The sequence below is a fragment of the Empidonax traillii genome, unplaced genomic scaffold, assembly GCF_003031625.1.
Source record: "Empidonax traillii isolate 1590-97213 ecotype Southwest subspecies unplaced genomic scaffold, ASM303162v1 scaffold646:size549819, whole genome shotgun sequence".
NCBI lineage: Eukaryota > Metazoa > Chordata > Aves > Passeriformes > Tyrannidae > Empidonax > Empidonax traillii.
The window spans coordinates 90,387-104,321 of NW_020955839.1; the positions used below are offsets into that span (position 1 = coordinate 90,387).

The 13,935-nt window shown below is 41.3% G+C and overlaps 1 protein-coding gene across 6 annotated transcripts in view; it reads left to right on the forward strand.

The window, feature by feature from the left end:
• The window catches only part of FOXN3 (forkhead box N3), a 133,292-nt gene that overhangs the window by 30,191 nt on the left and 89,166 nt on the right, over positions 1–13,935 (forward strand). For all 6 annotated transcript variants that reach the window (XM_027899147.1, XM_027899149.1, XM_027899151.1 and 3 more), the window contains exon 3: positions 1,608–1,744. In XM_027899147.1, coding sequence (XP_027754948.1) covers positions 1,608–1,744 — 137 coding nt within the window. The remainder of the gene's footprint in view (positions 1–1,607; positions 1,745–13,935) is intronic.

Below are 13,935 nucleotides of genomic sequence, written 5' to 3' on the forward strand. Positions count from 1 at the left end.
GGTAGGGCACACCGGGGAAGTAACGCAGGAGATGAGCCTAAACTCTGCGTTGTCCTGAAGAGGCTTGGCCCCATGTTCCTGCTCCCCCAGAGCAGCATGCAGAGGATGGTTTCTTCATCCCCTGCAGCAGCTGTGCTTGTTTCTGACAGAAAGCTGTTACAGCTCCTGTGGGTAGTGCCAGCCCCTCTACTTTTCTTTCGAGGCAAGTTTCACATGGTGCTATGAACTTGCTAGGTGCACCCACATAGCCATCCAGTGACATTGGGGAAGAATTTTCTTTTCAATTTATTTGTTTTTGGGGAAAATTTATTGCAGATTTGCTATCTTTGTGAGCTTGGAAGGAGGTCTGTAAGCTATTGTCCTAAGGCTATTGGTGAAGCAGAGAAGCACTTAGGAGGTGGTAGGGCAAAGATGGTAAGTTTTTGAAAGGAACAAGTGTCTGTTTCTGGTCTTCCTTATGGCTTAAGAAAGTTATATCCCACTTCTGGTGTGATTTTGTGTGTGTCTGTGTTTGTTTGTTCTTTAACATGTGAACTGAGAGCCTTGTTCCATTGACAGAAGTTGGAGCTGAGGAAAGGGATGATCCTGGATTGAAAAGTGGCGAGAGGAGGTAGCACAGCTTTCCCCACCTGTCCCAGAAAACCTCATCATTTACTAGAAAATCTTATCATAATGCCTTGAAAGCTGCCAGTGGAGTGCAGTCAACAATTAGGATTGGTGGGTCTTTTTATTATACTCAAACAGACCAAGACTCCTCCTGAGCTATCATTCTGTACGTGTTTGAGAATTGACACGAAACAATTCAAAATATCCTCTCAGCCTGACCTCTGATGGGATTGAGACAAGAACTGAAATTTCACTGCTTATAACTGCAGAATAAATACTGAATTTTAGTGTGGTCTTTGCCTTACAGATTGACCACTTGTGTTGCTCTATGTGTTCAGAAAGGGTAACTACAGTAAATGTTGTTTTAGCCAATCACAATTTCAGAACACCCTTAAACGGTTATGGGCTTTTTTTTTTCTTGGTTGGTTGGTTGGTTTGGGTTGGGTTTTGGGGTATTTTTTTCCCCTCAGGGGAGAAAAGATGATTAGTTTCCTCTTGTAGTATAATGGCATTGATGTCATGTGGGTTGAAGGATTAAGTCCTTTTATTTTTAAAACTGTTGCTGGGGTGTTTAACTCCCTCCTTTTTAGCCTTGTTTCTTGTTAGTATAACAGGAAAAGAAAATCACTTCCAAAAAGAAGATACTTTTCTTCAAAATTTCCACATAACAGTTAAACTGTAGCTTCTTATTTTTCCAATATGGGGTGATGGGGAAGTTGACAGCTATTAATAAATCATATTCAGTAGTAATGAGAGAGAGGGGGGGAAAGAGCAACCAAACATTCATTCTTTTTTTTTTCCCCCCTCAGAAGTGTGATTTAAATCAAACGGTTGCAATACATTATTAATGGAGCTATAATCTCTGGCAAGCAAACTATGTTCACTTCTGTCAGACAAAAAACCCAAACCCACTGCTTTTACTGACAAATACTGCTAAATAAATAAGGCTGTGCCATTAGATCAAATATTTGATTTTTTTTTTAATTCTTTTTTCTTTGCAGAGTATTGGAAAGGGGTCCTTGTGGTGTATAGACCCAGAATATAGACAAAATCTTATTCAGGCTTTGAAAAAGACACCCTATCACCCATATTCGCATGTGTTCAATACACCTCCCACATCTCCTCAGGCATATCAAAGGTAAGAACTAGATGCATTTTGTAACTCTAAATGTTTTCATGCTGTGTTGTGTGTGAATCTACATTAATGTAATTAAGTGATGCAGTTTGGAACTGCGTTAGTGAAGAAAGCCCAGGAGCGCTGGCAGCAGCATGGCCTTGTGTCCAGGACAACTTACTTGCCCTGCCCCTGCCTGGCATCAGCAAGATCCCCCGGCAGAGCCTGCAGTGTTCCTACCTGAGCCACAGAGCCACTTGGCAAAGAATACCTGAAATTAAAGTGCATGTAAGCAAACAGAGAGCATTGAAGTGGCTACTTGTCCCTTTTATGAAAACGCAGTACCCTCACTCAGAAGAGATGGGCTCGTTCTTTTCTCCCAGGGGAAGTGCGCGGCTGGTGTTGCTTGTGCAGGCGGGAGGTGTCCAGGTGAGCCCTGTACCCAGATGGCACGACCAGCCCTTCTGTGATGTGACGGGCGCCAGTGCTGGCTCTTGGGATCAGCCCGGATTGGCTGCCTTGCTTCAGTGAAACAGATACGGGGTGGGTTTTTTCCACTTGTTTTGCATTTTTTGATCTGGCTTTCACTTAGGGCAAATGTTTGCAAAGAGAGAGAATCTACGGCTGCCATCCGCCAAGTGAGAAGGCAGGCACTGGGCTTTGGCAGAACTGCTTTTTCCTCGCTGCTAATACGGAAATTCTTTGCTTCACTTTTTCCAAGCGTTGGCAGCGTGTCACGGCTGGGACAGGAATGCTGCTCGTGGCCCGTGTTGCCCTGCACCCCTCAGGATAGGGACGGGACGGTGTCGGGGCCAGCCGCAGCAGGGCCCGCAGCAGCGCCGGGACTGAGCGGCGACACAGACGACTCTCGTGGCGTCCGAGTTGTGGGGTTTTTTTGCCTGTTTGTTTTAATTATTTTTTCCGCGCTATGGTTGAGGGCAGCGGCCGGGCAGGGCGGCGTGATGGTCGCCGTGGCGACGGAGCGTCTCCCCGGCAACGCGCGCGCCGGGCCGGCGCTGTGGCGTCACGAGGCCGCGGGGCCGGCCGCGGTTGCCGCGGTAACGGTAATCCCGGCACGGCGCTGGCAATGGCGGCCCGGGGCCGGCTGCTGTGTCGCGGGGATCCCCCGCCTCGTCGGGGGTTCCCCTGGGCTGAAACCGGGGGGTGACGGCGCTGGGGTGTCCCGAGGCGGCGGCCCAGCTGTCCTGTGTGGCCCATGGGCCACTGGGGAAACACCGTCCCTAGCACCACCTGTGGAAGTACCCCTACTGCTGTGCTCTGCAGAAAGACAGATAAATAATTTAAATAGTGGATTAAAATCGTAATTTGTGCATTTGAACAAAGCATGTTCCCTGAGCCTCGCTTTATCATTAATGCTACCTTTTTAAGAGTATTTTAATTATGCTCATACAGATTTATTGAGAGATTGCTGTATTAAGTAGAAGCGTAATGCACATCTGACATAGAAATGGGGGGATTTTGATCTCTTTTAATCCCCACAAACAAAAAAATCCAGCAAACACATGCAGGTGAAAGCCAGAGGATCTCCCATTTTTTTTATAGCTGAAGCGACTGTTGACTCAATGGGCTGGATTTGCCAGAACCACTGTGCAGTCTACTGGCAGATGTTGCTGGCAAGAGCTTTTTCAGGTTAGGCTGAAGGAAGCAATGCATCAATGCTGCTGTGAGCAATGCTTGCAGGGATGAGCCCTTAGAGACACTCTGGCTGGGTGTCAGGGAGCCCACAGTGCTGCAGCTGCACTGTGTCCTGCATAGCCTTGTGCCTGCTGCTCTGCCATCCTCATCCTGCACAGCCTTGTGCCTGCTGCCGCTTTGTCTTTGTTGTGTGGGGCAAAGAATGCCTGCTGAGTTGCAGACCTTAGATAAAACTCATGCTGCCCTCTTCCAATGGAGTGGGTGTCCAGAACTTCATGGCCTGCTTTCATGAGTGGTAGAGGTGTGTGTACTGGCAGGTGATGGACAACCTGGAATTTAAGAAAGCATTTATAAACACTGCCTACTTTCACCAATGCCCATTTGTAGGTAGCCAAATGGCAAAAGCTGTCTTTTGAGCAAGGGAGAAGGAGTGGGCTAGCAAAACACCCACAAGTGAGTCCCAAAACTGAAAGGGAAACTTCCTCTCCTTGGAAACCATGGAATGTCAGAGCTACTGCTATGCTGCTTATGCTGCCAAGTGGTTTGGAGTCTTCCTTGTAATGACTGCATCATAAAACAAAGAGCTTGCATGGTATTTACTGGAGGAGTAAATACCTTGCAAACACAGACCCAAAGGAGGAGGGGTTTTGTATGAAGAAACTAGGGTCTTGCTGTTACTTTTAGTTGACTATTTTTCAGCATTTCCACTGTTACATAAAGCTCAATCTTCACATAGTATTCTAAAATATTTCTTTATTCATTCTTGTAGTAATGTCTGGTGAAACATCAACATGAAGCTAGTCTAGACTATCACTGAATTTTGAATTAATTGTGTTTTTTTTAAATATATTTCCAATATATTCACAAGGAGTTGAACATTTCGTGTGCATTTGATAAAAAACCCCAGTAATCCGATGTGTGATTGCTCTCGCATATGTACAAAGACTTCAGTAAGGGTAGAAAATGTAAATCCAGTCCACCATAGTCACATCTCCAGAGCAATAAATTGTCATAGTAACGAATTCCAAGGGAAATGTTTCTGATGGTGAGGACAATACATATAGAAAAAATCCTTGGATGGCAGGGGTTTTGCTGTCCATCCATCTTACATAACGGAAGCCCACAACTAAGAGAAACTGTCACCTGATATTAATGAAATATATCTGCAACCAGATAATTTGCCAGTATTACTCCTACCTCTGGGAATGGGATTAATTGGAGGAATTACAAGATTTATAAGGGTCAGTTGTTGCGATTCCAGGGGGGCAAAATGACCTATTGCTTGTCTTTATCAGATGTTTTAAAAGAATAAAGATGCACAAATGAATCACATGTTCTGTTTAGTATCTGTGTAAGCAGCTTAGGGTTGAATTGAGCACAGTGTGGAGGAAAGCATTATAAAAATATCCCAGGCAAATGATCACCAAACACACAAATTCTCCCTTTCTGAACAGAGTTAATTACATCAGATAATTTAGCTTCCTGCATAAGCATAAAAGGGTGGACCTTTTATGAAAAGAGTTTTATGATGTGAACACACACATTTGGATGGCTGTTTATACCAGTATCATTTGAGATAAAACATGACTCAAACCAGGATATTTGGGTTACATTGAGTTCCATGTATAGAAGATCATAGTTTCTGGGAAAAAGACAACCTTGCTATGTTTGTACATAAGAAGGAACTTCAGTTGTGTAAGTTGCTACTGTAACTTAAGGCAAAGATTATCTGTAAACTGGAAGAAAAGAATATAGCAAATTTAATTATTTATTTTTAAATGGTTTGGATGCTTATTCTTTGAAAACAACACTCATGCCAAAAACCAAAGAAAACCCCTTGAATTTTTATTTGGCTCTTCTAATTAAAGTGTACGTCATGAAGCACAATTTATGATAAATTTCAAGAGGGAACTTACAGTGATACACATGGTTATTAAAAAAACCCTTTTTCCTTGGTGTGCAAAAATAGTACTTTAGTCTAATGTGTTTCTTTTTGAATATTTACAATTGTGTTGGCAATAGCAACCTTGAAATATATTTGTAGACACAAACTTGGCTAAGTAAATATACAAGTCAGTGCCCTGATATTTCATCTATATGTTTTATTTCCAGTTTTCTGACTGTAACTGAAGCGTGGGTGGGATTTTCTTTTCCAGTAGCACTTAGAGGGGATCTTGGAATGGATTTTTCTCTGGCTGTATTACATGGGGCTATTTCTCAATTCTATTTCTCCTCCTGCTGCTGAAAAGTATCAGAAAATCAAAATCAGAAAATCAAAACATAATATAAAATAAATTATTAGTTTCACAAAGTGATAAAAAATATTTTAAGATTAGGGTGACCACACAGGAGTATTGGCTAGATGCCTTTATAGACTTGTGGGTAATCATTTCACGGCTTTTAATTTTTTCCAGTGTTTTTTGTTAATTGTAATTTGTTAGAGCAGTGGCAAATGTTGACACATCTGCTCTATAACTGATGCAATTGCCAACATGCCCAAGATAGAAACTGAAGAGGAGTTTCTTTTGTGTGCTGCCCCAGCCTGCCTGTTCATAAAGTCTTCACTGAGTTCCTCATTAGTTTGCTCCTTCCCATTGGAACAACTCCTTAGGTGAGCTTGGTTCTGCTTCAGGAAGGATTGAGACTCCAGATAGTCCTGAACTAGATTTGTGTTTATCTTTGGACATGAAGTCCACCTGTGCACATCAGAGCACTTCTGTCAGAAAAATACCTTCTCTGGCGTGCATCACTGCATTTCAGCTGGGCTGCCCTCTGTAGAGAGGGCTTAAGCCCTGCATTGCTGGAACTGGTGGGAAAACATTTAGCAAGAACTCACCTGCAGCATGGTTTTGGTTGTTGGAGGACAGTTGATGTAGTGGCACCTGCTGGTGGTTGGTAGAGTGGATGCTGCGGAGCCATCCTGCTGCACTGCTGGGCTCCTGACCAGCCTTGGCGAGGGGGGGGAAACAGGCCCCACAGGGAGTCAGCAGAAAACCACCTCTGCTGCTTGTGTACTCACTTCCCAGAACAATATTTCATTTAAAAGTGCATGGCTTCATCATATGGTTTTCCATTCCCCTTCCCCTGTTGAAGTGTATGTACAGGGTGGGCCAGTGGATCACAAAGAGCCTGCAGGTATGTGAGTGACTGCATGTCTTAGGAAACACTGCTAGCCTGGAATTTGAAACATTTGAAGTGGCTTCTGTTTTATCAAATTTAGTGTCTCTTATCACTATTTATTTTTGCTGCTGCTGGGTTCCAAAAAAATGCCATGAGCTCTTCAACATTCTTCAGTTCTCCAGTGTCTTGTCTTTTGATACCTCTTTCTGACAAAAATATTCTTTTTCTGGAGATAGAGATTAAGAAAAGTGGACTTTATGATTAGGGTTAGGATTTTGAGATTTATTCATAGAGACACAATGAAAAATTCATGAAACTTGGTGGCTAAAGCTGCATTCCTGAAAATTCAAGATTCACAAATCACTGTGAGAAAGTGATGACCATCACTGTGAGCCCTGTGGTAAATGGCAGAAAAGGTGGGCTGGGCATTTTGCCTATTTTGAGACTGAAGACACATGACCTTAGCACTCTCAGTCCTGGCTTTCTGCTCCCATCTCAGCAATCAGAGCCCTCCCACGTGCAGTGAGGAGGGTGAGGGGCAGTCCTGTGGCAGGAGCTCCGAGGCAGTGCCTGTGCGCAGGGCTGTGCTGCACCCCCACCCCCGGGTCCCCCATGCCCCCTGCACACTGCTGCAGCAAAACCTCCGGCAGTCACTGCCACGTGCTGTCGGGATTAGGTTTGCATACAGACCCCTCAGGTTGGGGAATGCTGAAGATGTTACAGGGATGTGAAACAGACACGTGTTCCCCGCCGAGGGCAGCTCTTGGCTGCTGAGGAAACTGCTGTTGCTGGAACAACTGCTTCAAATATTTGCAGGTTTTGGTTTTACTGTCTCAAGCGTCGACCTTTCACAGTTGTTTATTGAAGCTAAACCTGCATCAAAGTCAATAGTTGTAGGTTATCATATTGGGCAAATTATAAACATTCTTCCTTTCTGTACATTTTTTAAGTTGAGATCAGAAATTATCTTCTGTGGCCCTTTAGTGAAGCTGGTGAAATAAACTTTACCTATTTGCTGACAGACTCTGGAGGGTGTCTCACTGCAAGAAGGAACTTAAAAAAGGAATTGGTTGTCCTTTGCAGTCTGGAAACACAGATTTAATTCTGTGTTACTGTTTTTGCTTTCAATAGGAAATGAAGCTGACCATAGAGCAGTCTACTAGTAATTCGTGTGCATGTTACAATCACTTTATCAAGATTGACCTAGATATTTTACTTCCTGGGCAGAGTCAGAATTAGTCTTCTTCTCTTGGTGTGGTGTTAAGGTGGAGTCTTTGGGGAATTTTTGTTTTGATATTTTTGTAGTTCAGAGGTCTCAGAGAAAACAAGTTCTTCCAGAGTGTGCCCTCTGCCACCGTCACATGTCTTGATTTGAAGAGCATCTATACTTGGGAATTATGCAGCTTTATTTCTGTTTCTGGCAAGTTAGAGAATATTGGTTCAATTTGGTGCCAGGTATGAATAGCAAAGGAAAAGAGAACTTTTGCTTGAGTGAACGCACTGATAAGTGCATGTATATTTGAGGATTTGCCAATGTGGGACTTGGTTTCTAACATACGCTTTTCAGCTCTCCTGTGATACAGGAAGTATCCCATTGAGCATAGTTTCAGAAAACAAAACAGATCATCTTACCTTTTAAAAGGCATCTTTTTTTAGTATCTTATAGTATGAGAGAGGTGTAGGGGACAAAGATAAGTTGGGAAAGGTGGCAACAGATCCTGGAAAGAAAAAGAAGAGCAGAAAGTCCGAGTCTATCATGTCTTTCACACAGCAGTTTCATGCATCCTTTCTGCAGCATCCTTGTGCTCAGCAGGAATGGCTGGTGGAAATACTAATAACCCTCTAATCACATCTTCATTCCTCTCAAAATTAGTTAAATGCTCCTGAGCCTTCTCAGCTGAGATGTTTTTAATTCTTTCTCCTTCATACCCACCAAATAGAAGAAATGTCTTGTTTCCCATTTGCCAAATACATGAAGATTTGGTAGAGTTTTTGTTTTGTCTGCACGTTTGTAGACTTTTGATAAAGTACTTTAAAGCAGCATTCTTAGCCTTTCATGTTTCTCTAGATGCCAGGCAAACACCAGGACTTTGCTTTATGTTGTTATTTTTCATAGTTCCATTTGTTGAACAGTCTTTCCAGTTACTTGGCTTCTTAGGCTCTTTTTCCCCTCCTCTGTGCCTTCTGTAGATAAATATAGCCTTATTCCAAAGATAACTTGGAATGGTACCATAGATATTTCCACTCAGTCCATGGGAAAAGGAACGTCTAGGGATGTGTTTTGAAATTTTTGTTGCTTTGTGAAACCTTCTCTAGCCCTGGGTATTCCCCTATGAAAATTGTTGAGTGACTTCATTGACTTAGTTGCTGACATCAGAAACTTGAAGCACATGGGTGCTGTGCTTCTGCAGCTCTTCATCCCTCTTTTCTGTCCCCAGAGTGTGTGCTGTGCGTTGAGAGCACGGGTTGTGCAATGCCTGAGCCGTACGGTGTAGCAAAAAGAGAGCCTGGGGGACACCTCTCCTTTGGCTACTTGGCAGTGTGAGTGCATCGTCCCATTAATAACCATTGCATCACTGTAGCAACTGCAGCAGTTGTGTGGGTGGGGAAGCCTGTGCAGTGTTCAACAACAGTTCACTGAAGTTTCAGTAGTTGAAAATTAAGGCTCAGGAAAGAGGGTTTGTGTGATGAACAGTGGCTTTCATGAACGTCGTGTTTGCTAATCATATAATATTACCGTAGTGGAAGTCATTTGACTTCTGAGTTTGAAAACAAACTCATGAAGCTTGGGAAGCTGCAAATAGTATCATAGTATGTCACATCTTACTGCTGTTGGATTAAGAAAAAGATTTTTTTATTTCCTGAACTCAAGTTAAATTTTTTAATTTAGTTTTAATTACTCTCTTTTTTGTCTTTCAGATTTTATTCACTTCTCTATTATCTATTGGACTTTTTTTTGCCTTAGTGCCTGTATAAAGAAAGATTGACAGGGAAGGTCACCTTATTTTTAGTTCTATTGTAAGACTGACATTCATAGAGGAGTTTCTAGTGTCATATTAATAGTAATAAACATTCTGTGAGTCAAAATTATTTTGATAAATTGAGAATCTTTCAAAGGTAGATAAGGGTTGGCTTTTCTGTAAATGTTGTTATTTTAAGACATTTTACAGTTTAACTCTTCATTGTTTATTTAATATTTGTTTAAACAACAGTAAAATGTATTGACTATTACCAAGAATTATAGCTCTGTCTTAAACAAAAACCCACATGGACCTTCCATCTTCTCACCTAGCATTTGAATATATATTAGGGAATAGAGAGCATGTTTTAACACAGGCAGCTGTTGCACTTTATGCAGAACTCCCAGTATTTATGTAACCAATTTGTTCCATATGGAATATCCTACTGAGAATATCAGTTCTGCCATAGGTTCAGAGGCTTTGGCTAAGGGAAGCAGACCTGCTTGGCAGCTCCTCATTGTCTTGTGACAGTCCACCTGAGTCCAAGAGTTGGAGGAACTGACTACAGGTGACCCATCTTCTCCCCAGATCATAACAGAAGGTGACAGATAAACTATAAAAATGCTGATTGTCCATAGAGAAATATCCTTAGAGATGAGCATGACTAGTGAGAATCAGTTCCTCTTCTCTTCTGGTCTTGCATTACCCGTCAGAATTGCAAAACTGAGCTGGATGGTGGACTTTCAGCCTGGGCTCTGGATCAGCAAGCAGAGAGTTGGAAGACCTTGAACTTCTTGGGAAGGTAGACTGACCTTCAGACCTTGCAGACTGACCAGCTCGTCTTTGACCTGAACAAAATCCTCTTATATCCTTATCTTCCTGTCATAGGGGGCGCCTATGACTGGGGGGCGCATACTGAGCTGGGCTTTCCCCAGTAGTGTTTCCAATTTTTTTATACATATAGTTAAAAGAAAAGTGAAGTTGCATTTCATAGGTGTTTCCACAACAAAACAGGTAGAATCTTTTTTAATACTAAAACTTTTTTACATTTGTGTTTGGAATTTTTGACTTGGAAAAATCAAACTGGTTGTTTCATCAGAATAAACTACTTATATAAAAACTGATTTTTGGAAGAGCTGGACTGTCCTTAGTAGAGAAATTTCCATCCTCCACACAGTCCTCTATGGCTGGGAACACAGACTGTTTTCTCACATGTTCACTTGTATATCCCCAGGTAAAAAGGCGAGTGGTGAGACCTATGTCTCATTGCCTGTCCAGTGTGTCCAGTGTTACAGTGGCTTGATAAAATGATTGTTTTGAAACAGAAGTGCTCAGCATTTGCATTTCTTGTGTGGGTTGGGTTTTTTTTGTTTGTTTGTTTGTTTTTTTTGTTTTGTTTTGTTTTGTTTTGTTTTGTTTTGTTTTTTTTCCAGTAAAGCCCCGATGAAACTAAAGGTTATATTTGATTATCTGGATTGTATATTTTTACAGAAGTTTTGACCTTATTTTGGGAGCCCATCAGTTTTTTAAAGAAAATCTGTCAAGCAGTTTTGGTACAGCTAAAGATAAATGAGAATTTGGGGCCTGTGTTTTACATAGATTTCAAGAAACTCTTGGTGTCTTTCTTTCCATTCCAGTTGGCCCTGAGCGCTGTATGTATGCATGGGGTTCTCACTGATGGCATTTGTTCTGTTTCTGAATTGTGAAACTGTTTGTAAAATGCAGCGTTTGCTGAGGCTAACAGGTAAGCAGTAGTCCCCCAAAAGGTGGAATTTTGTTCAACTGTGTCCACACCTAACATAAATACACCTGGAAGAGGATACTAATCCTAGTGGGACTTTTAGGTTTAAATCAATCTCTCCAATAGTTCAAGTCCACATGGGCTGTAGTAGCAAGCACAGATTTTTTTAATGTTGCTCTTCCACTTCCTGTGAAGCATTCGTCTCTGGCACTAGGTCATGGAAACCCTGGACTGAACAGGCTGTGGGTTTCATCCAGTTGGTTGTTTTCATGTTGTTATGCTTTGGATAAGATTCCCCATTTTGCATCTGAGGCGCTTTTTCCCTATGTCCGTGTGTGGTTTTAGTGATAAATGTGCAAACCTCTTGGGATTTCAGTGCACAGGTATGTGCACCTACTGCAGTGTACTTTTTATGTCAAAAGGCAGCCTGGCCACCAGGGAAGCTGCTCTCTCTGGCACTTAGAAACAAAATGTACCATTTTAGAGCAGTTGACCTATTTTCATTACAAAAGAGCAAATATTGAGAGAATAGTGATAGGAGAATTGCTTGAGACAACTAGTCTGAAGTGGGTTTGTGTAAGCAGTTTGACTAGCAAACACATTATTGAAGTTAATTTTGTTGGTGAGTAATTTGGAGATACTAGAAGAGGAGCATGGGTAGGGTGCAGCCCAGCTTTCTGTGCAGGGTAAAGTTGGTTGGGTTGTCATATATACCAGTGTATCTGTTTACAAGGGATCATGGTTTCTACCTCTGTGATTTAAGATCCTGTATTCTTTTGTGAAAGGGGAACAACTGAAGAGACTGGCCAGCTCAGATGTGAGTGTGGATCAGTTTTATAAAAGATCTTTCTTTTCATCCTGACTCATTTCTGCTTTCTTGGCGATCCACTCCTGTTAATTGCCAGGACTTGCTCGCTCTGTCGGCTCATGTGTACGCTTCGGTTATGTATGGTAATTTTTTATTGCTCTGCTCTTAAAACATCCAAGATTGCACAGCCAGTGAGTCTTGCTAATACAATTGTAAATGTATTTCTTTCTTGGCTTACTGCAGCATGCATGCACTTGTTCAATTTTCTTTTCATTAGCTTGTATGACATATTTTTGGTATTAGAATCAGGACTACATGGACTTTATTTGTTAAAGTGAAGTAACTGTAGTTTATTATTCTGCCTTTTTTAAGTTAGTAGTCAGTGTCCAACTTATACAGCTGGTGGGTTTTTGCATTTGTTTTTTATGGCCCTTTATACCTGACTGCTGTTGCCAGTTGTTCTCTGTGCTGCAGTTTTTAACCTCGCTGATGGATTCTCTATGTTGTCTGTCTGGGTGATATAAATATTGCAGAGCTCTGTGCCTCTCACTGCTGGTTTTTTTCTGTAACTGTTTTTATCATAAACTCATTATATATCCTACCAAAAGAAATTTGATTCAAACAGTGGTTACAGGCTTGATGGAGAACTTCCTAAGGTTAGTTTGAAAAACTAAGATGCTCAGAACAGGCTCTAATTTTGACACTTTCACTTAAGCATTTAGAAGAGTTTAGTCTTGTGTAGTAGGGGTTGTGTTTTTAAAGAAAAAAATTACATAGAATTCAGAAAATTTAATTGCACAGTAATGTAGATACTGAAGGTTGAGTTATTAAAAATGTAACAATGTTTTAAAATGCTCATGGAGCATTGGGAATTCATAACTGATGGTGGTACATGATGCAGGATCCAGTAAAAGTATATGAAAGAGAGATGTAAATTTAGCAAACTGGGCATCATTTGGGTTTCATTAATTTTTATATTTAATCTGGATAAGCAGATGGAGAAAAAATACAAACAAGGAAGAATTGGGTTACTTTTAATTATGTAACTTTCCTGAAAAGTCTTTTTTTTTCCCAAGCAGCTGTCTGATCAATGGCAAAATTCATAACAGCTTCCGAAGTATTTAAGATCTCTATTAATTGGAGTTCCTTCTCTGTATAAAAGATTGTTCTCTCTTTAGCTGTTTTGCATATGAAAGATAAGAAGACCATTTCTCTCATGAGATTAAAAAAATAAATAAAACAATTAATTAGAATGAAATAATTTTCCAAACTTAAGGGAATTAATAACAAACAAAGCTTCTGGAGTAGCCAGCTTTTATTTTGCAGTTTGCAAGTATAATATAATGTATAAGGAAGGCTTTATGCAAACAAATCTTTTCTGTGATAGTTTAAGAGCCACAGTCGGCTATTGCTAAAGTGATGTAGATCTTTTGGTTATTAAGTATATTTTTCTGGTTTTGCCTCCTTTATTTACCTTCAGATACAGAAATAGACTTGCTCAGATTTTGGGGGGAAAAGAGGCTGGAAATTTCTTCAGGAAGTGTTAGAGCTGGTCTTTTTCTGTCACCCTTTGGGATATTACTGTAAAAACTCTGCTTTGAAAACGGGGCAAGTTGTATCGATGAGCTCTGTATTTTGTAGTTGTATGGAGCAAGAACTTTAAAAGTTGGGTTTGTGCTGAGTAGCAATGCCAAAAAAACCCAACCAAACAAAAAAACCCCAACAAGGTAATTTTTGCCTATTTCTGTACCCATCTGCCATCCTTAATTCACTGTGTTGGAAATGGGATGCCCCCGAGAAGAGTGGTCAGTACTTTGTGGGTGGCACTCTCAGGCATTACAGTTGAAAACCCCACTAACAGTTGCTGTCTGATCAGTTAAACACCCCACACACACCCCAGACTGAGAGGAAACTTTTTACAAGCTCTTGG